Source organism: Leuciscus leuciscus (genome assembly GCF_965113295.1).
Source record: "Leuciscus leuciscus genome assembly, chromosome: 16".
Lineage (NCBI taxonomy): Eukaryota > Metazoa > Chordata > Actinopteri > Cypriniformes > Leuciscidae > Leuciscus > Leuciscus leuciscus.
The window spans coordinates 17,288,564-17,312,403 of NC_138740.1; the positions used below are offsets into that span (position 1 = coordinate 17,288,564).

At 42.4% G+C, this 23,840-nt stretch overlaps 2 protein-coding genes and 1 long non-coding RNA gene across 4 annotated transcripts; all 3 read left to right on the forward strand.

Moving 5' to 3' along the window:
- The first annotated feature begins 49 nt into the window (after nt 1-49).
- Nucleotides 50-8,946, forward strand: LOC309477446. Its single transcript, XR_014198637.1, has 4 exons — nt 50-141; nt 918-1,021; nt 1,408-1,433; nt 7,599-8,946. It is a non-coding gene; the product is annotated as an uncharacterized lncRNA (long non-coding RNA).
- A 3,232-nt stretch (nt 8,947-12,178) lies between these two features.
- On the forward strand, nt 12,179-13,120 carry LOC309477475 (olfactory receptor 52N5-like; the record flags this gene model as incomplete). The annotated part of the gene is made up of 1 exon (XM_082140741.1): nt 12,179-13,120. One exon carries the CDS (start codon nt 12,179-12,181, stop codon nt 13,118-13,120), a length of 942 nt encoding a protein of 313 aa, XP_081996867.1.
- A 1,668-nt stretch (nt 13,121-14,788) lies between these two features.
- On the forward strand, nt 14,789-22,985 carry LOC309477473 (olfactory receptor 8G17-like; the record flags this gene model as incomplete). 2 transcript variants are annotated; one of them, XM_082140736.1, is made up of 3 exons in its annotated part: nt 14,789-14,881; nt 21,613-21,705; nt 22,030-22,985. In XM_082140736.1, exon 3 carries the CDS (start codon nt 22,044-22,046, stop codon nt 22,983-22,985), a length of 942 nt encoding a protein of 313 aa, XP_081996862.1. In that variant the 5' UTR covers nt 14,789-14,881; nt 21,613-21,705; nt 22,030-22,043. The 2 variants fall into 2 exon arrangements, with proteins under 2 accessions (XP_081996862.1, XP_081996863.1); XM_082140737.1 differs by lacking the exon at nt 14,789-14,881 and having other exon boundaries at nt 21,563-21,705.
- Nucleotides 22,986-23,840: the final 855 nt, after the last annotated feature.

A 23,840-nucleotide genomic window follows, 5' to 3' on the forward strand; every position in this document is an offset into this window, starting at 1 on the left:
TTGCTTGATTTGAGGACTGCGGGATTGACAGGGCGGGACGGGCACGTGATCGGCTCAGAATGCATTTTCAAATTGCACATTTAATTTTGCTACATTCATTGCGTGACACTTACTGGAAATGCAATCGCAAGTGTCTTAACTGTGAGTATAAATGCAATTAAGAAAAAATAACATTTAAATTACAATTTTGCCACAGTTTTTGCTTGAACATGTTAAACATATCTAATTATTTCTGTAATACATTTTAATTTTAATTTTGCAACTTATAAAGCGTTAAAAATATGTATTCAATGTACATACTAAAACTAGTGTATGAAATGGCAAATGTAAATTTTATAATTGAATTTTCATTTTCATTTTGCACCAAACGTTGCACAAATGTCTGGGAAAATTCAAATTGAAATACAGAAATGCATTGCCATTTTACATATTGCATTGTCATTTTGCATATTACATTTCAAATTGAATATTGCTACCCATAAGCTTCCATAAGCTAGGCGTCACCGGGTTTTTGCGTAGTTTAGAGTGAAAAATCGTAGTCAAAATGCGTATCCGCTACGCAAAATGCATATAATACACTATATTTTTATCCAAACTGAATAATTAAAAACAATTTTAAATAGGTAAATCTTCCATAAATATTTTGTATTTATTTTATTTTCTGACAAAAAAAAAAGGGAAAGGGAAAACAATACGCGCTGCCATGCTTGAGTCTGTGAATTTACCTAGCCTACATGTCTTAAGACATTTGACATTTCTGTAAAATTAGTGTGATTTGTATAGTATGTCAAATTAATACAATTAATTATTCCAATTATACATCTACAATTGAACGTATGAATAAACACACTGATAAAGCAAGCACGAACAACGTACAATATGCTACTTACTGTAACGGTTGTTCTGTTTAATTCCAGATGCCGCCATGAAATGTAAATCTGGTCTTGGGGAGAAGGACATAGAGAGTTTAATTGCAGAGACTCTTAAACATGCCCCGGCGCATATAAATGAACGTGTTCAGGTATGAACAGCAGAGACAAGAGATCACTACAATGTTATATAGTTAAAAGCAAAGCAGAAACAGATGGCCCCTAACGTGCCCCTAACGTGCATGAACGTTAAGGCGTTTTTCGCTGCAATATTCTTGTGACTATATAAATATAACAGCAACAATTTCATTACTTATATACATCAAAGTATTTGATGTATACAACTGTTAATAATTACACACGAACTTAACAATATGCACTTTTTAAAAGCACATATGATCTGACTTCTGTAACAAAACTGTCTGCTTATACAGATTCTATCTTTTCAGAGCTAATTGCTTTGTATTTAAATGTTAAATGGGAAAACACTCACCTGTTATTTTTTCCCTTTTCCTTTCTTATTCTTGCTTTGTTATAGGACCACCAAAATGAAGACGTGGAGGAGTAGTTCTCTTACGAGAGGTCTCTCGTACTGCGTAAGATATCTTACGCTAGGGGAAAATCCTTTTCCGCGAGATATTGAAGCCAAAAATTATCCTTAATTTTGTAATAATGCAAAACGCGTTGCAGCAGCAATGCAGACATAGGCGAGACAGCTCGCGCGCCTATTGGCTGCTCTGCGGCAACTGCAGCAGCCTATCGAGCGAGGCCTGGCGTGACGTCAGACCCAATCAGGGCACTTCGCGCCCGCTGCGTCACGGCCCCCCCGAAATGGGCGTGGTCTAGGCCTATAAATATCGCTCGCAGGCAGCTATTATCTGATTTTTCATCCTTCAAGCGAAGCACACGCATCGCTGGAGCTGGATTAGAAGCCGCGCCGTCTGAAAGAGAGCACCTTCAGCGGGACGAGTCACTGAAGTCGCTGGCCGCGCCGCCTTCCTTGCCTTCCTGCTGCGCTTTCCGGCATTATATCCTTTCTCTGCTACTGTGTTTATGTATGTGTGTGTGCTCGCCGCCGCGACACACACTCCCATTGCACTAAAAGAGCTGGGCGTCTTTTTCAAGACGCCCCTTTTCCTGATCACGCAGCTCTCGCACTCGCTGATGGCGACTGCCCTCACTGCGAGTTAGGTACTGCCTATGGTGACTCTGAGGACTCACCTGGCATCCTTCTCCGAGACTGCTCCTCCGCCCCCCCCCCCCCCCCAACCCGCAAAGCTTGCCGGTTCGCCCGCTTGCCTTGCCTGCTTGGGGGACGATACCTGTTCTCCCTCTGTTCGAGCCGCGCACACCGCGCCGCTCACAGAGGATGTCAGGAGCGGGCGGTCACGGGGCTAGCTTTCTCTCTCCCTCTGTTCAAGCCGCGCAAACTGCGCCGCTCACAAGGGAGGCTGGAAGCGGACGGTCGGGGTTAGTTTTTCTTTACGTTATAAGAAAGCTACCCTGCCTTCTGCGCCCCATTCATGCGTCACTCACCGGCGAAAGGAGAAAGATGTGTTTTTTAGTCCCTCCGAGGATGGACTGACCTTCAATTTCTCATACATATTCCCAGTTCCCTGATCATGCGACTGGAAATATCAATATTGCAGCAGGCGAGCCTGTTTTAATACAAGCGCGCCTGCAAGCATACGCCGAAGAAAGCATGTGACGCTCTTATATGCTCGTGCATCCGAAAACCTTTGCGTTCCCCCCTGTGGCTCAGTGGCGGAATCATTGGTTTTTCTCACGAGAGACCGGAGTTCGAATCCCGGTCTAGCGGCAGTTAAAATTATGCCGCCAATGCTTCGCTCTGTCAGTTCCCTGAAAAGCGACTGCAGACGTGCATTTTGCAGCCAACGAGCGCGTTGCACAACCCGCTCGCCTGCACCCAAACACCGTTTCTATGGTTTCCGTGCGTCACTGGCGAAAGGAGAAAAGAGCGTTTTCTGGTCCCCCCGCGGACGGACCGACCTCCTCTTTCTCGTACATTTCTCATTCCCCTCTGAAGTTCGGGCGACTGGAAATGTCTGTATTGCAGTGAGCAAGCCTGTTGTAATACACGCATGCCTGCAAACAAACGCCAGCACGTTGACGCTCTCTTATAATACTCGCGCTAACTGAGTTACAATGTGTCTCCCCCTGTGGCCCAGTGGCAGACTCTCAGGTTTTTGCACGCGAGAGACCCGCGTTCGATCCCCGGGTCTACCGGCAGATAAAATTATGCCGTCAATGCTCGCTCTGTCAGTTCCCTGAAAAGGCGACTGCAGATGTGTATTTTGCAGCCAACGAGCGCGTTTTACAACCCGCTCGCCTGCACCCAAACACTGTCAATATTGCAGTGAACAAGCCTGTTGTAATGCACGCAGGCCTGCAATAAACGCCAGCATGTTGACGCTCTGTTTCTATGGCAACTTCTCGCTCGTTCAGTTCCAGTAAATGTGACTGTTCCAGTGTATCCTGCAGTAAACAAGTCGGTTCTGTCACCCGCTTGCCTGCACACAAACGCCGTTTTTACGGCTACCCAGATAAATCCCATAAGTGTGAATTTTTTTCTGGTGTCCCGGCCACGGCCGATGGTGCTTTATGTGTAAGAAGAATGCCCACTGCCCAGTGCCCATCTCTACACACAAGCACAGCCCGTCACACAGGGCTCGCGCACATGAATCGGCTCAGACCGATTGCGCTTCAAACATGGTGAATGTGCCCACTAACACCACGTTATGCATGTCTCACGGTTTCTGTAAAAACGAAACCAACGTGCACTCGCTTCACGCAAGCGGACGATGCTTTCGGTGTGATAAATGTGCCCGCTGTCCCGCGCCCACATCCACACATAGACATGACAGTTCCCACGGGAACCGCCCAGCCCTCCCCCTTGCGGTTAACCACCGCAGAGGAGTCGAGCGCGGGCAATCTGCCCGCTGTCATCAGCGCGCCCCATGCCTCAAATGTCACGAGCGACACGCTTGTGTTACAGCACACCGAAGCTTCTCCATCGCTGAGCGAGCGGAGCGCGCTTCGTATTCGACCCCTAGCTATCCATGCAGACGCATGGGCAAAGCTACCCGGGGTTTCGAAGTGGGTGCTGAACATTATAGAAAGAGGCTATTCGCTGCAGTTTCGCCGACGCCCTCGCCGCTATGTGGCGCGCGTCGAGACCACGGTAAAAACAGAAGTAGCACATCTACTTCGAGCCGAAGTGACGAAACTATTGAGCAAAGGGGCCATAGAACCTCTCTCTCAAGATCAGAGCGAGGGAGGGCTATACAGCAGATACTTCCTGGTACCGAAAAAAGACGGGGGTCCCAGACCCATACTAGATCTAAGGCAACTGAACAAAGTGCTTGTGAAGCGACAGTTCAGGATGCTCACGACCAGGCAAATCCTTGTGCAGATTCGCCAAGGAGATTGGTTTGTGTCAATAGATCTGAAAGACGCGTATTTTCAAATACAGATAGCGTCACGTCACAGGCGATATTTGAGATTCGCCTTCGAGGATCAGGCATATCAGTACACAGTCCTGCCGTTCGGTTTGTCCCTAGCACCCCGTACATTTACGAAGTGCATGGATGCGGCGCTCGCACCCCTCAGAATGAGAGGCATGCGAGTGCTGAACTATTTGGACGATTGGCTGATTCTAGCGCAATCTCGCGCAGTGCTCATAGAACACACGACCATTTTACTCGATCACCTCGAGGATTTGGGTCTGAGTGTCAATTGGGCGAAGAGCTCCCTGTCACCCAGTCAGAAAATATCTTTCCTGGGCACAGAACTGGACTCACTATCCATGATAGCGCGACTATCACAACAGCGCGCGGTAGACATTCGACGCACAGCGAACTCTTTTCGCTGCGGCGCGTCTGTCCCGCTCAAGAGATTTCAGAAGATGCTAGGTCTCATGGCCTCAGCATCGTCAGTGCTCCAGCTGGGTCTGCTCCGCATGCGCCCGCTGCAGTTTTGGCTGAAAGCGCGAGTCCCACGCGAAGCGTGGGCACCCGGTTTGCTTCGCCTCAGGGTCAATCAGAAATGCGTTACAGCTCTGAAACCCTGGAAAGCGAACGACTGGTACCAATCAGGTGTAAGCCTGGGGACTTCCTCGAGGGTGAAAGTGGTGTCCACGGACGCGTCCACCTCGGGATGGGGAGCGCTGCTCGAGGGCAGACCGTTCTTCGGCCAGTGGTCAGAACGGGAGAAGCTCCTGCACATAAACTGCCTCGAAATGCTGGCAGTAGACAACGCGCTGACGCGTTTTTGGCCCCAAATAAAAGGTCACCACGTCTTGGTCCGTTCGGACAACATGTCTGTGGTGTCCTACATAAATCGCCAGGGCGGCATCAGATCCGAGAAACTGTACAGGCTGGCAGAACGCCTCCTGGTATGGGCTCAGTGCAACCTGCGCTCGCTCAGAGCAGCGCACGTGCCAGGGATCATGAATATAGGACCAGACAGACTGTCCAGGAACAATGTTCCGGCAGGCGAATGGTCTCTACACCCACAGACAGTCCAACTGCTGTGGAAGAAATTCGGCAGAGCGGAAGTGGACCTGTTTGCGTCTCAAGAAAACGCTCACTGTCAAGAATTTTTTCTCCAAGAGCAGGAGCGCGCTGGCCCATGTGTGGCCCCGCCGCCCGCTCTATGTTTTTCCCCCCGTCTCTCTCCTGCCTCAGGTGATAGAACGGATCAGGGAAGAAGGATGCTCAGTACTGCTGGTAGCACCGTTCTGGAAAAACCAACCTTGGTTCCCAGCCGTGATGCAGTTAGCAAGTACTGCCCCGTGGCCAGTACCAGTGAGGAGAGATCTCCTCTCACAGGCCCGCGGCTCGATCTGGCATCCTCACCCGGAACTATGGTCCCTTCATGTCTGGGCCATCAACGGGTACATGTTGGACTCCCTAAAGGAGTATTAAACACGATCACGCAGGCTAGAGCTCCGTCTACAAGACGACTCTATTCTTCGAAACGGTCAGTGTTTTCGGGCTGGTGCACAGCCCGTGGTGTGTCACCCACAAACTGTGATGTGACGGAGGTGCTTTCCTTCCTACAAGAGCTGTTGGATGGGGGCAGGGCCCCCTCCACGCTCAAAGTTTATGTGGCGGCTATAGCAGCGTTCTCAGAAACAACGCTTGGTCAGTCAATAGGAAGGAACGATTTAGTCATCCGCTTCCTTAGAGGAGCTAAGAGACTGAATCCTCCCAGACCTCCCTCAGTCCCCGTATGGGACCTTTCTACGGTTCTGGAAGCCATGAAAGGTGCGCCATTTGAGCCTTTACAGTCAATCGATTTGAAACACCTGTCTTTCAAAACGGTGTTTTTGCTGGCTCTCGCTTCAGTGAAGCGCATAGGGGATCTGCACGCGCTCTCTGTGAGCGCGGCGTGCATGGAGTTTGGGCCCAATGACTCAAAAGTTATACTCAAACCTAAGCACGGTTATGTTCCAAAATCCCTCAACACACCGTTTAGGGCGCAGATTATCTCTCTGTCAGCCCTACCGGTCCCTGATGAGGAAAGAGACGCGAGCCTCCTTTGCCCAGTCAGGGCATTACGAGCTTATGTGTCTCGCTCGTCTGTTTTCAGACAGACGGAACAGCTCTTTGTTTCGTTTAGCGGACGTTCTAAGGGACTAGCCGCGTCGAAACAGAGCCTATCCAGATGGATAGTTGATGCTATAGCGCTGGCATACGCCTCCAAGGGCATGCAGTGCCCTTTGGGTGTCAGACCGCATTCCACGAGAGGCATGGCCTCTTCGTGGGCCTGGTCAAGTGGGATTGCCTTGCAAGATATTTGTATGGCGGCAGGCTGGGCCTCCCCGTCTACATTTATAAGGTTTTATAACCTAGAGGTTCCCGCCCTGCAGGCCAGGCTGCTGTCGGTCTAAACTACCAGTATTATCTGACCTGATGCGTTCAGCTCAGAATGCTGCGTTTGCTGAGCACAGCTCAATGTTCGACAGTTTAAAGCTGGGCAAACTGTGTAAGACCCACATTTTTCCCCATCAGTTCAGGCCGTACCCCGCCCTGTCTGTATGATGAAATTCGCGTCCCATCGACGCTACTTTATGTGGAAAAGTGAGGCTGCACCCCTCCTTCTTCCCGGACTCTCTGTGAGTTTCACTGAGTGATTGTGCACTATATGTACCCCGGGCTTTCGCCCTTGGGTCTTTGGTGTCAGATCTCAGCATGCACGGCGTTTTACATTGGGTCCCCTAGCGTAAGATATCTTACGCAGTACGAGAGACCTCTCGTAAGAGAACGTACTCGGTTACTAACGTAACCTCGGTTCTCTCTAGAAGAGGGAACGAGTACTGCGTATCTTGCCGTGCATGCACACGCTCTGGTTGCTTCGATGATGAAAAACCAGATAATAGCTGCCTGCGAGCGATATTTATAGGCCTAGACCACGCCCATTTCGGCGGGACGTGACGCAGCGGGCGCGAAGTGCCCTGATTGGGTCTGACGTCACGCCAGGCCTCGCTCGATAGGCTGCTGCAGTTGCCGCAGAGCAGCCAATAGGCGCGCGAGCTGTCTCGCCTATGTCTGCATTGCTGCTGCAACGCGTTTTGCATTATTACAAAATTAAGGATAATTTTTGGCTTCAATATCTCGCGGAAAAGGATTTTCCCCTAGCGTAAGATATCTTACGCAGTACTCGTTCCCTCTTCTAGAGAGAACCGAGGTTACGTTAGTAACCGAGTACGTTTCGATGTTCAAGCTTCTGGTGAAAACCTTTGCATACTGTTTTTGCTTTGTTCATGCTGTTCTATACTAAATAAACTGAATTAACCAAATTCTGAGTCTGTAGGATATCTTTCATATGTCGTTGAAAAAGTCTCTAAATAGTTTTGGGCAAATGAGGACAAGTTAAATTAGACCACTGCATGTCCGCCCATAGGCTATTCATTAAAAACTAGAATGACCAACTGGTTACCAACACACGACTGTTGATCCACGACGTTGCCACGACGTCCCAGTTACTTACTGGCAACGTTACAAAGTTACGTCGTGGCAACGAATCCAGGAATTTCACTTTTCCGGTTGCGACGACGTAACTAGTTACTAGTTACGTCGCCACGACGAAAGTTTGGTCACCAGATTACGTTGTAGTTTCGTAACAGTCACGTAATTGTGTTAGCTGGGAGCTTTGGCCCTGTCCCAAATGGCACACTCCGGACTTGTGGACTTCCTCAGAGTCCACACTTTGGTGACGTCATGTAGTGCAGACCTATAGGGCCCTTGGCGCGAGTCCACGAGGGCGCATTGAGAGGTATTTTTGGGACAGACTCGATCGGCATGCCGGAAATAACGGTCTGGTTGTTGTTGGACAGGAGAAATCACATTTTTGCGCTCCAACGTCTTATCTGCATGTCCACTACACAGCCTAATTTTACAGTTCTGTATTTTGATATTGTGCATATCACCTGGGCATTAGACAATAGATAAATCATGCTTATTTAAATGATGTATACAGTTGTACATAATAATATATAACGTTCCATTTGAACTAAGATTACAATTTTAAAACATAATTTAAACATTTTTTTTTTAATTTACAGGTTTCAATATTCATACTATGTTTACATATGACTCAGTAAAGCCCTGCCATTCGGTTCTATTTATTTAATGAATCATAATGCGATCGTATTATTAAATGCACTATTATTATGTTTGAGACATCAACCACTGCTCGATGACCATAATGTTTATAAACTGTAGGTAACAACTGGTAAAATGTACATTTAGGTCATAAAAACAGTAATATTTTCTTCTCAGCCATGTCAACAATTATCCGTGAGTGAAATCTCCTCCCATCCGTTGTCTGATTGGCCTTTCGCAAGGATTCCTGGGTAGTTAAAGTGCGTGGAGCCTGCTTCTATGCGGGCTTCGTGGAAGACCGCTTCAAGGGTTCAAAGGGGGCGCTGCTGAGCACACTTCAGAGCGGTAAAATGCTGAATGGGACGGCCTACGGACTCGTAGACTCAGCGAGCACGCGCAATTCAAGTCCACGAGACCGAAAGTCCGCATGAAGTGCGCCATTTGGGACAGGGCCTTGTGTGTAGCTGCTATCAGTGACGTCCTTGAAGGTCACATGATTATGGCTCTTCTTCATGTTCCATATATGCAGTATTTTTGTGCATATAGCGCCCTCAGGCTATTGGTATGAATTGAAAACACAGCACATCTCAGTAAGAAGCGCTCATAATGATTGCATCGACGCATTTGGGTATAAATTCAATAAATATTATTCCTATCCTGTCTATAGAAATATGATGTGAATCTATGAGAATATATCAATATTTCTCCAAGTCTGCACATTTTTGAGCTAAAAGCCCTGAGGGACGTTGTTTTGTGAAGCACTGTCATGACGACAGCACGGAGTTTTTTTTTATGAATGGACCAGCTGACGCTCATAATTCATATTAAAGGGATCAACAAATTTTTTCATTTCATAACTCCTGACACAAATTAAGACATAACTGTCACTATAAGTTTCTCAGAATACAATAGTGGTCAAATACTGAAACTTGAGTCTTATATATTTTTAATGATGTATAGTTTGTCAAAGTATAACATTTAATCTGATAGTAACTTTGAACTAAATAAATAAAAAAACGCTTCAGTGCGCCGACGCACTGGTGAGGGTAACAGGTTAAGGTTGTGGTGGATTGGCCGAACTCAGATTCCCATTAGGCTCTACAAAGGTTTCTGGGGTGCGGCACTGTTTACAGAAGTTTTATTCGTAATTTCAGCCTCCACCAGGATGACGTTCAGGTGGTCTGGTGCAGCCAAAGCTGCATTTTCCAACCTCAAGAGCTGCTTTGTTTCGGCTCCCATTCTGATAGCCCCTGATCTGTCACGTCATTTCGGGTGGAGGTCGACACGTCAGAGGTGGGGGTAGGTGCAGTTCTTTCCCAGCGCTCTTCCACGGATGACAAGATACACCCTTGCACGTTTTTTTTTCCCATCGCTTGTCATCCGCCAAACTCAACTATGACATTGGTAACAGAGAGTTGTTGGCAGTCCAGTTAGCTTTGGAGGAATGGCGTCATTGTCTCCACACTCACATGGGAGATCGAGTCGAAGGTCCACACAGCCTTAGAAGGGGTAACGCCCCCGTCCGGTTGCCCACCGAGTCGTTTGTTTGTGCCGGAGGAATTACGGTCCGACGTTATTCAGTGAGGTCATTGTTCCAACATGGCGTGTCATCCAGGAGTAAACCGTACCAGCAACGATTCTGGTGGCTGATAATGGCTTGTGACATTCAGAGTTTTGTTTTGGCCTGTTCGGTTTATGCTTGTGGTAAGACTTCCAATCGACCCCCGGATGGGTTACTCCAACCACTGTCTGTCCCTTCGAGACCCTGGTCCCATGTAGCACTCGATTTTGTCACCGATTTTGTCTTCAGGATTTCACCCGCAGAGCAATAGCCAAACCGAGAGGGCCAACCAAGTCTTAGAGAGAGTGTTGTGATGTTTGGTATCCAATAATCCTTCCTCCCGGAGCCAGCAACTCTCATGGGTTGAGTACGCACATAACTCGTTACCAGTGTCATCCACAGGCCTCTCCCCGTTTGAGTGTAGCTTAGGTTCCCAGCCACCTATTTTTCCTAGTCTGTAATCCAAAGTCGCGGTCCACTCTGCTCACGCCTTCGTCCAGAGGTGCCGCCACACGTGGAGCAGAGCCCGTGAGACTCTCCTCCAGGTGGAAGCACGCACTAAGGCTCAGGCGCTCGCCATCTGCCTTGTGTTTGTCAGATCGTTTGGAGTTCCCGGTGTTCGTGTCCTGGTTCTGGTTGTCTCAGTGGTCCCTGTATTTCGTGTCTGGATTACGGATTCTGTCTTCCTGGTCGTTCTTCCTAGTTGTCTACGGAGGATTGGGTTGCCCATTCGACTCTCCTGCGCTGCCAAGAGAGACTGTTCCTGGGCACCTCCATTCATCTGACCCATGCCATCTATTCTGATTACCTCCTTTAATAAATACTGTTGTTTTCAGACTCGCTACTAAATCCTCTTTCATTGATCCTGACAAAATGTAACAACTGAAATCTTATTATAAGAATCAGATTATACTCACACCAGTCTACTTTTTGCTAAATAAAATAAGATTACAGTAAATAATTAATTTGTAATCCATTAACACCTACACAAAAAAAATTGTGTATGATTTACTGAAGCAAATTTTAAGCTCAGAAATTGCTAGAACATTTCACAAATTATTACCAAAAACAGAAAGTAACACGTTAATCATGAAATGTAGAAAAGTAGAAAGACTGAAACAGTGTTTTCTTGTAAAACACACTCCAATATACTGTTAATAATTTTTAACAGTGTAACACTGAATGTATAGGTTAACAAACTGGCATAAAAATTTCAGTAAAAAGTGTCAATAAATCAATGTATTTTGGTTAACCAAGATATTTACTACAATAAATAAAACAAGACAAAAATAGAAAATAATTAATTTCCTTTTTTATTTTATTTTTTATTTTATTTTTTATTGGCATTGCAATTTTTTTTATTTGTATTGCAAATACTTGTTATACAGTACATTTCTTGTGAAGCTATTGATTAGTATAAGCCATTGAGGACTAACAAATAAAAAATTTAAAATATGTAAGGTTAGGAATCTATGCATACAACTTTATCATGTCATTATTTATTATCATTATGGCTGTGATCATGGCAACAAGTGATACGAATAAGTGTTCCCCTCTGGGATGATAGTATCATGGAAACACATTTGAGCTACATATTAAGGTAACGGCCAATAAACATTTATTCAGAGAAGTGCAAGTTTATACTTGGGTAACACTGAAAACTGAGTTGACTGTGACTTTATCAAGCAACATATAAATTAGATCTTTACAGCAATAAATCAGCTTAATAATAACAGAATCCAACTGCAGTAAGTATGTGTAGCTTTATTAGATATTCAACTAGTACTGGTTAACTTCCAAGTATTTCAAAAACATTACAACATGTTTCTAAATTCCTTCTATGAAATAAATTAAAATGCTTCCATGGTTTGCTAAAATTCTGATTGCTTGTGCTTATTAGTAGGCCTATATGTAAAATAGTGTGCGCTTTGAAACTTGTTCAGACAACAAGCGCTGTACGTAAAATGTCATATACCTGTACAAGTTTACATGAGCACAAAAAGAGTTGTAGAATGCAAAGTGTCTGGGTAATATGCATTTTGCTGCCTAAAGCTCATAAACAATATTTCCATGAAATGTCTGACTGTTACTCTGTTTGTAGGTTTTGTGTATAACAAGCAATGGACAACCTGACATTCAGACACAGCATTCTTCTAGTAGAGGGACTTCAAGTTACACCTCAGTCTACTTATGTTGTTTTCATCCTGCTTCTTTTGGTTTATATCTTTATAATGATTTCCAATATTGCACTTGTAATTCTGATCTCAACAGAGAAGAATCTTCATCATCCTATGCATTTCCTGTTCTGTAACTTGCCACTGAACGATATATTAGGGACCACTGTCATTTTGCCACGCTTATTGCAGGACATTTTAAAAGAAAGTTCAGAGCGCTATATCACATATGTGGAGTGTGTAGTTCAAGCCTATTTTGTGCATATTTTTGTAGCAGCATGCCACTATGTTCTTATAATCATGGCCTTTGACAGATATGTGGCTATATGTAATCCATTGCGATACACGACTATAATGACCAATAAAATGGTTATTAAACTATCAGCATCAGCCTGGGGGCTGTCAGTACTTATGGTATCAATTTTGATAGGACTCACTGTGCGCCTGTCTCACTGCAGATCTAAAATTGAAAACCCTTTCTGTGACAATGCCTCACTGTTTAAACTGTCCTGTGAGGATGGTGTTGTTGTTAATAATGTGTATGGAATCCTTTATACTGTGTTTTTATTTTCTTTCTCAATATTGTCTTTATTTATAACATATGGTAAGATTGCTACTGTATGTATAACCAGCAAAAACAAAGCACTCAACAGCAAAGCCATAAAAACCTGCAGCACTCATTTAGCTGTTTATTTAATCATGTTTGTTTCTGGCTCCACTTTTATTTTTCTTCATCGTTTCCCTCTCTACGCTGAGAGCAGAAAACTAGCTAGTATAATGTTTCACATTGTACCACCAGGATTAAATCCATTAGTATATGGTTTACAAACGAAAGAAATAAGACAGAAGTTTGTAAAATTTTGGTGCAGAGAAAAAGGAACGTCTTGATTTATTATGTGATGAAATGGTTATACATTGGTATCAGCACTTAATGTCAAGTCAGTAACTTCCCTTTAGGAATACATACAAAGCAGTGGTGTCAGTTGGTCTTTAGAAACTTCTTTATAACAAAGTACTTTACTTCTTAGTATTTAGTACTTTAAATCAGTGTCCTCACATGGCAAGGTGTTACAATATATTTATTACAGTAAAGGATTTATGTTTATAACCTAAATTGCACTGAACATAATTTATTGTACATTGTTTTTATTTAGAAAATCTACTGAATAAATAGTTAAAAGGAAGTTTCTTAATCGAGTATGTATCATTATCACACCTCACACAAATGCTAAAGGAATATTCTCAGTGTCACGGTCGCTGGTTTCAGTACAAAGGAAGTTGTCAGGATGCAGATTCAGCAGCTTCTCTTTATTAAACTTATTCAACAAACTCAAAATTTTACAAAAACACTGGAGATTCTCTGGAAAATGGACATAACCAGCGTAGTCATAACGAGGACAGAATTGAAAGAAACACAGGGTTTAAAAACAAGAGCAAACAGGAACTAATAAGACTAATTAATGAGACATACCTGAAAAGAGCTAACTCAATCAGTATCTATAGAAACAAACAGGGAGAGAATGAAGGAGAACTAAACTGAAATAATTAACAGATTAAAGATTAACTGAGACACATAGACATGAACAGAACTCAAAACGTGACAGTTTCCTCAGGCCCAACTGCTCTTAGTGGGATTATATAATAATAGAATAGTAATAATATAATAACAACATTAATATTATTAGAAATAATAATGATAATATTTCTAGGACAAAAATGTTACTGTTGTAATACAAATGCTCTGTAAAAAGTGAACATTGCTTGATAGATATTATATTAATTTACATTAGTAAAATTACGATACTTTTGACTTAAACCTTTAAGCTTTTATTTTGATGGAAAACTGCAGAAAGAGCTTTAAGCATCTGTGACAACAGATTTACAAATGATTCTTATTACAAATCCATGTGAAATGTGTGAAAGCATGAAATAATAGGGAGTATGATAATCTGTTCACACAAATATTGAAAACTATGCTAAAGTGAAAATGTGTATCTGCCATATGTTGTTTTCCCAAATGCATATTAAACTCACAGTACATGCATAAAGTTGACTGCATTTACTGTGAACTAAACTCTTAGACTCTGCAAACATATAGTCATGACCATCTCGCATGTGTCACGGATATGGTGGCTATAGTGAAGTGCACACACGCTGGGAAACTAGGTCAAACTAAAACAGGCAAACAGATACTGAACACAATGAAAACTGAGACAAAACAGAACATAAGCCTGGCATTACTTCCCCCTCCCAGAAGGCACGACCTCGGAACAAAAAGAGTCCCACCAGGGAGGGTGGGAACCCTGGAGTTGTGGTAGATCACAGGCAGGTGAGCAGGGCGGTGCCGACAGGCTAGGAAGCCTCTTGGGCAACATCAGCAATACAGGAGCCAGGGAGGTGCCTGCAGTACAGGGAGCCAAGGAGGGCGTGAGAGAGCTTGGCTTGATCACTGTGGCCATGATGAGGGAGCTTGGCATGGCCACTGTGGCCTTAACAAGGGAGCTTGACTCTGGGGCTGGAGCGTACTGTGGAGCAGGCTCATTGGCTGGAGCGGACTCTGGAGCAGGATCATGGGCTGGAACTATCCTTCTGGTCACGAAAAGAGAGAGAAAAAACACAATGAGAGTGGATTGCGGCAGCAGCTATCAGGTAGACTTTTCTCTCCAAGTTTGATGTCAGCAAAGAACAGGAAAGTTAAGTTGATGTGCATCTCTCTCTAAGTCTGTCTGTCTGTCTGTCTAACCCAGCTGGGCAGTGCATCTTTTGGTCTTTCTGTGTCTTGCTTGCTAATGCTGGCCACTTCCAACAACTTATATTTAATGAGCAAATCTTCATGATTTCTTAACATTTGCTTTAGGAAAATTGCATCCTATGTTTTAACTTTACTTAAAGCCATCAATGATGAATTTATAGAGGGTAGTAACTGTATTATCACTCACAAGTTTTTATTTACTAAAAAGTCATTGTAACTATAATATAATTGCATTAAAGCAATGCAGGTTGCATCTTTATAAACACATTCATGGAACCATACGACTGACTGATTAATACTTATCAGTGTAGAATGGATTAATTGCACATTTAAAAAGCATGACTTATAAGTAATTATAAAAAATAATATAAATGTAACTATAACTGTTCTTATAATGCAGGTCTTAATTGAGTCTTTATAAATGTATTTATAAAATAGTAATACTTACTTATAAATAAGTATAAATGGAGCAATAATTCATTATAAGCATGGTCTTAGAAAGTGTTACCGTGATTTTTTTTCTTATGAACTTAAACTAAAAATAATGATCTAGCACAGTTTATATAACTGATTACAATCTAACATTTAAAAAAATGAATAATAATTTATCTATGACAGCTATTTTCTTTAAAATACGTTTTTCCATCTATTTTCAGTCTGTCTCTTATGAATAGATTCTGAAACTGTAAAAAAAGAAGATAGATAGATAGATAGATAGATAGATAGATAGATAGATAGATTTATTTATTATTTAAAAACATCCGATTTATCTTGAGCTGACAACGCACGTGGTCATGTAAACGCGGAAACTTGTTTTCTTTTATCAGAGTAAGGTCATAAACGGCTTAAGCATAAACCAGTCGACACAGGTTTTTTGCCTCCTACTCCGATTTTGCGCGGCATGTAAATGCATTAACCTGCTTTCTGTTGGTTTATTGAAGTGTGCATGTGTGAAATGTGACAGAAACGCATCCTTAGTGCAGAACTAAACACATGCAGACAGAGCGAGCGTTTTGCAAGAAAGGAAGAAGGAAATAGGCTATATCAAAAATGCAGACTCTTTCATGACCCAGAAAATTATAAAGCTATGCAGCAGAAGTAAAAGTGGTTCAGTCAAAATGATGCATCTTTAACTGCATAAGAGGATATACGAGCAGTAAGTTTCCTGCTGACATGTTGCAAGCTTTATTTAACATCACAACCGACATAACAAATGTGAGCCGAATACACAAATTATTGTTTTGTCATCACACAGGGGCATGGCCTGATTTATTAATAAAGTCATGTAAACGCCGCGGTTTACTTTTGTGTTGTTACTGGTTTGCATGTAAACGAGGAAAACGTCTCAGGTTACGTATGTAACCCTGGTTCCCTGAAGAGGTAAAATCAAGCTGTGTAGAGATGCTGTGGGAACGCCCCTGCATGATTGCGTCGTGAAGCATGTGTATAATCAGTCCAGTTGTGTGACGAGACGTCATAGACGGGTGACGTCATAGACCAGGAAACTATAAAGCACACCTGAAAACAGACCGCGCTAGCTTCTGATAGGCCGAAGCAAGTCGATCACGGGCATGCCGGGAGGATGGCAGGGCGACGCAGCATCTCGTTCCCTCTTCAGGGTTACATACGTAACCGAGACGTTCCCTTTCAAGGGAACTCGAGCTGCGTCGAAAAGCTGCGGGAACGCTATTACCCATGTCGCCATAAGAGCAAATGCCCATCCGTGTGAAATCAGCGCGCACATTCGGACGAAAGCACCTGCGCCCCTGAAGTGGAGCTGAGGTCAAGATCAAAGAATCTGACGATTGTGTGCGGTGAGGACCAGCCTGCCGCATCACAAACGTCATGAAGTGAAACTCCTGACAATAAAGCTTTGGAAGCAGGCATACTCCTAGTCGAGTGAGCTCGTACAGCCAAAAGTGAAGGCTGACCAGCCGACTCATAAGCAAGTGAGATAGCCTCAACCACCCACTTGCTCATCCTCTGCTTAGATGCAGGACACCCTTTCCTGGGTGACCCAAAGCAAACAAACAACTGTTCGGACTTCCTTCACAGGGCAGCTCTGTGGACGTAAGCATCTAATGCCCTAACTGGGCAGAGCAGGTTAAGTTGCAGTACAATAGGTTTAATAATATTAGGTGGGACCTTAGGAACATAGCCCGGTCTAGGATGGAGAAAGGCCTTTACCACGCCGGGCGAGAATTCCAAGCATGAGGAAGAAACGGAGAGTGCTTGAATGTCTCCAATTCTTTTGATAGACGAAATAGCAAGAAGGAAGATAGTCTTGAGAGTAATACATTTCTCGGAAACCTCTTCAATGGGCTCGAATGGAGCTAGGGAGAGGCCTTCTAATACGACGGCCAGGTCCTATGTCGGCACCCTCATGCGAACTGCTGGCCTCAGCCTCAAAGTGCCACGAAGGAAGCGTGTTATAAGCGGGTGTGTCCCCAAAGACACTCCACTCAAAGGACGAGGTAAGCCGCTAGTGCCGCCACGTACACCTTCAGTGTGGAGGGGGATAGCCCTGCGGAGAAGCGTTCCTGCAGGAACTCTGCACCCACCGGGCAGTTAACTGGGTCCAACTGGTGCTCTCTGCACCAAGAAGTTAACAATCTCCAATTCAAGGCATATAACTTCCTCGTGGACGGAGCTCTGGAGTGGAGGATGGTCTCAACAACCTCAGTTGAGAGACCAGAACTTATGAGCTGGGCCCCCTCAGAGGCCAAGCCCACAGTTTCCACAGCTCTGGGCGGGGGTGAAGGATAAACCCGCTCGCCTGAGAGAGTAGATCCCTCCTGATCTGAATCTCCAGAGGAGAGCCGTCGAGGAGAGATGCTAGGTCCGCGAACCACACTTGGGCCGGCCAGAACGGGGCTACCAGGGGGGCTGGATGGCTTAGGGAGAACCACAGTGGACAGTGTGACGTCTCCTTGGAAGCAAATAGGTCTACCTCGGCATGACCGAAATTCATCCACAGGAGCTCCATCACCTTGGGGTGGAGTCTCCATTCCCCGGGCCTCGGCCCCTGCCTTGACAGGATGTCTGCTCCCTGATTTAGATACCCTGGGATACAAATCGGCCTCAATGAAAGAAGCTTGCCCTGGGCCCATAGGAGGATCTAGCGAGCCAGCTTGTATAAGGGGCGCAAGCGCAGACCCCCCTGATGGTTTATGTAGGAGACCATGAAAAATAAAAAAAAATATATTCACCACTGAATTGTTTACCCCACTCATATATGTATACTTACCAAGATGACTAATAGATAAAAAGTTGTCACTTCAGTTTAATATACTGTATAGTGGCACACTACTGTTACATTCCCTTTAACTTGGTAATCATGAGATTCAAAAGTAAAACCATCATGTGTTTCAGAAGAGTTGGCTTAACCATTTTATATGTGTGTCACACAAAAACTGTATTGTCGTCTTTCCCCAATAGTGTAAATCAATTCTTTTTTTGCTGTGATTGGTGGCTACTAATCAGGTTTGCTTGTACTGTAATGTGATATAAAAATGTTAAGGGATCAAAGCACCGAAGGAGCTGGAATCCTATTTTGCTTGTACTGATTAATTTCTTCTTCTTTATTTCTCTATCTTAAAAGAGTATGGGTATCAGAGAACATAAATCGTAAAGATTCCAAACATTGCAGGATGGTCCCAAATGTGCACAGCTACATAGGCACACAGCCGTTCAACACTAGGTGGCTCTGTAATGGTTTGAAACAAAATTCTTTATTCTCCTAAAGTCAAGTCATATAGAATGTATTCATTTCCATCTATATTTTTTATCTTAAAAAACAATTTTCCGAATTCCTCCTAGGCCAAGGGTGTCCAATCCTGCTCCTGGAGGGCCACTTTCCTACAAAGTTCTCTTTCGAAAGGGAACTCGCACTGCCTCGATTGATGCTAAGGGGAACGCCTCAGGCGTGACAGGTGTCTGAAATCACAATCAAATCACGGTAATCCTATTGACCAGCGATAGCCCATGAATCATTAACGTGTGATCTGGAAGTATATAAGGGCACCTTGCAAACATGATAATCATCTTTTCATCTTCAGGGACTGTTCTGTCTTTAAAGCGCTTGAGAATTACGGTAAGAAAAAATGAAATGCACTGAGAAGAAGCAAAGCTTATTTTTAAGATGAAAAATGTGGTTTTACAGATACTAGACACGTGACTTTCAAATTAAAGATTGGTATCAAAGAGCACACCCAGGTTCCTAACCGACGACGAGGACTTGACAGAGCAGCCATCAAGTGTTAGACAGTATTCTAGGTTATTACGTGTGGACGTTTTTTGTCCAATAATTAGAATGTCGATTTAGATGATTTAACGAGTTTAGAAAATTCTTCCTCTCCTATAGCAATGAATGAATCGAATTTTTCCTCAGGGAGACTACAATGCACTGCCTGATGCGATACTGTAGTAGATGGTTGCATAGTTATAATTGTCTCCCTGATATTATGCTATGTCTCACTGTACGCCTGTCTCGCTGCAGATCTAAAATTGAAAACCCTTTCTGTGGCAATGCCTTACTTTATAAATTGTCCTGTGAAAATGTGTCTATTAATAACATATTTGGAATTGTTTATCAGTGACATTAATGTTTATAACATGTCAGAATTGTTGCTGTATGTATAATCAGCAAAAACAAAGCACTCAACAGTAAAGCCATAAAAACGTGTAGCAGTCACATAGCTGTTTATTTAACAATGTTTGTTTCTTGTGCCATCATGATATTCTCCATCATTTGCTGAATTCTCTGAAAACAGGAACCTAGCTAGAATAATGTTCCACATTGTACCACCAGGACTAAATCCAATTATATGTGGTTTACAAACCTAATAAATAAGACTGAAGATTACAAAACTGTGAATCCACCAGCAATCAATATTTCTTACCGTATGAAACTATTTTGCATTAATAATATGTATGAATATATATTTTAAATATATTACTATATTAAATATCTATCACTTTGATTTTCATTATTTTGTTCATTACATGCTTAATGAGAGAATACATAACCATCACCACATGGAATTCTGGAGTTAAGTGTCTGAAGGGAAAAAAATCCACTGAAGTAAAAGTTGCTTGAATTCACAATTGACATGTTGTAGCGTATTTGAAACGTTCACAAGGTCAAGGGTCAGACAATCATTCTTACAGTTCCATAAAAACCATGCATTATGTTGCATTTCCTTTTAAAGATATTGACCATTGGCTGCCTTATTTACCTTTAAATGCAGAATAAATGACATGAATAAATGACAACAATACCAAGCTCTACCTTATTAATGTGTCAGATGTATGTTGTATCTATTGCTTAATTTAAAGAAAAAACTGCTATTTATCCTCCTGACACCCAGAATTTATTTAGTTTTTTTGAAAATATATATTTAATATTATATATTTTGTTATATTATATACATGTTATGCTATGTCCACTGTAGTGGACACCAGGACTCAGTTCTTTAAAAAAAAATCAATTACAATAAATGATATGAATAGGCAAAAACATAATCGGTTACTAACGTAACAGGAACGAGTACTGCGTTGCTAGACGCATTGGGAAAACAAATTTATTTTCACAGGAGTCAGGACCAAGTAAGTTGCCCAAGGCATTTTCTTATAGCCCTTTTCCTGAGCGCCGTCAATAGTGGGGAGGGCTGTGGAGGCTGAAGTGCAAATGAGCGCCGAGTAGGGGGCGAGTAGCCCCACCCATTTCGGCCGGCTTCAGCTCCATAGGTTCCTGTAGCTCTGCTGCACATCCATTGGTTCGTGCAACTCAGAATTACTGAATAAACAGGGCTTGAATAGACAGAGTTAACAAGGGTAATGACATACAGGTGGAAATAATGAGACCATGAGTCCAGGTAATGGCTTATATAAAGTGTAGTTCATTATGGGAAACCCAATGAGATGGGAGGACTGCCTTTCTATTGGAAATCAAGTGTCACGCTGAAGTTAGAAGAAGATTAAATTGCGAGTAAACAATGGAGTTTATTTAACTCAAAATAGAGAGCGAGAAGAAACAGGTCAGATGTAGAAGGTACAGGTATAAGTCTCTATAGGTAGTGCAGGGACATAGAATGGGCAACCCGATCCTCCGTGGAAGGTCAAGGAGCGATCAGATCCACACAAACCCAGGCATGAAACTAAGGAAGCTCCAATAATCCAAAATCGAAACACAGATAACTCAGAATAGCCAGGAGACAAGACACAACACCAGGAACATCCACAACGATCTAACAAACACAAGGCGAATGGCAATTAATATAATTAGGCACGCCTGATCGGTTGCAGCTGGCACCGATTATCAAATCAGTAGTGATCAGCGGCCACACCCACACACAAACACATGGAGAGAGAAAGAGTCGTGAATTCATGAACTGTGACATTTCAGGTCAGAGCAACTGCCCCTCAAAATTCCTGTGCACGTCCCTGGTTATGATTATTTATCAGATGTAAGGCATTATTAAAGGCATTATGCATGTATTATAATGCATTAAGAATATCCTTGCATTACAAATGCATGCTTCATTACATGTGTTCATGTGTTGCCAAAAAACACGCCCCCTACAGGTAACTAGAGCAAGGCCATTTCAACATAACAATATCATCACAGTTTCAGTGGCTGTGTTCATGGCAACCAGTTGGTCATGTAACTCTTGGATGATGACAGTGTCACATTGAACCACATATTTAAAGGCAAAGGCTCGTAAGTATTCTTCAGAAAAAAGTAAGTCATTATTCATGTAACCCTAAATACTGAACTGACTGCTAATTAATTAGTTAACTTGACAACCTGAAGCAATCTGTAAAAATAATCAACTATCTTGGTATTAATTTATTCAGCAAGTAATGTGATTTACAAATAATATATAGACTTACATATGGAAATATGTTATAATTAGATTTTACTGTTTACAACAACATATTTATTTATTTATTTTTGTATTCTTTTTTGTATATTCATCATTGTACAATGTAGCAATTTTATGCTATTAATGACGATGACAGGTCTGTGTGATGCTATTTGCAGGTTTTGAGCAGCCAATGGACAACCTGACATTCACAAACAGCATTCTCCTTGTGGAGGGACTGAAAGTTACACCTCAGTCTTCCTATCCTATTTTCATCCTGATTCTCTTGGTTTATATATTCACAATGGGATGTAACATTACACTTATAATCCTGATCTCAACTGAGAAGAATCTACATCATCCTATGCATTTTCTGTTCTGTAACCTTCCAGTGAATGATATACTAGGGACCTCTGTCATGTTGCCACGCTTATTGCAGGACATTTTAAGGGAAGCCTCAGAGCGTTACATTACATATGTGGAGTGTGTTGTTCAAGCATATTTTGGGCACATATTTGCAGCAGCATGCCACTATGTGCTGATGATCATGGCCTTTGACAGATATGTGGCTATATGTAATCCATTGCAATACACGACTATAATGACCAATAAAATGGTTATTAAACTATCAGCATCAGCCTGGGGGCTGTCAGTATTCATGGTATCTATTATGTTAGGTCTCACTATACGCCTGTCTCGCTGCAGATCTAAAATTGAAAACCCTTTCTGTGACAATGCCTCACTGTTTAAACTGTCCTGTGAAAATGTGGTCATAAATAATGTGTTTGGAATAATTTATACTGTGATTATCTTTATCTTCTCACTTGGGTCAGTGTTTATAACATATACCAAGATTGCTTCTGTATGCATAACCAGCAAAAACAAAGCACTCAACAGCAAAGCCATAAAAACATGTAGTACTCATATAGCTGTTTATATCATCATGTTTGTTTCTTGTGCCACTGTGGTTTTTCTTCATCGTTTTCCAGAATACTCTGACAGCAGGAAATTAGCTACTATAATGTTTCACATTGTACCACCAGGACTAAATCCTTTAGTATATGGTTTACAAACCAAAGAAATAAGACAAAAGTTTGTAAAGTTTTGGTACAGAAAGAAAGTTAATCTAAAGTAAATTAATTATAAAAATAAAAAAAATCCATTATAAAATGCCATTTTCTCTGGATGAAAATGAGAATATCAATAATATTGTAAAAGTGCTACTGTGAAAATGATTTAGCCCATACTTTTTCTCCACAAAATAATCATGATCAATAATCATGAACACCCCCAAAACGCTTTTGATAACTTTTAATCAGTCTGGTATAAAAATATGATCTGAGCCAAATTTGGTGAAGATATTACGAATGTTGCAGAAAGACACAGTATGTGAACAATTTTTGTCGTTGATGAAACTTGTTCTGTTAAAATTAGTTATTGTCTGCTTCATATCTGTAAAATCAGCTTGAGTAGTTTGAACTGATGATTGTTTTTGATAATGCAAAACAACATTGTGTGTTTGATATGGAATAGTTTTCATCAGCACTCAGAGGATCACTCACAGCTCTTGACCAAATAGCTTTTGTAGCATATTTAGTTCATTCAATGAAGAGTATGCAGTTTTTTGTTTACTTGTTTGTGTAATCGTGTGTGTGCGTGTATGTGTGTGTGTTTTCTGTGTCAGAAGGGAGGCTGTGACTTTGAAAACTAGAGAGAGTGCAATCCACTCCAAGTACAAAAGGACGGAACAGACCGCTGCGCCTGTTTCTTTTTATTTTTTTATAAAAATAGGATTTTTTTTATAGTGCTGAACTACATTCAAGCCGCTCATGTGAAAATATATGCATGCTTGTTATGATAATTATGGTAATTTGCAAACAGTGCAAAAAATATGGGCATTCTAAGGTGTTTTTTAAAGAGGCCCTGTAATGCAAAATTCCCTTTTATATTGTTTTTTTGTTTCATGTAGTGCTTGTTACCATCTTGATCC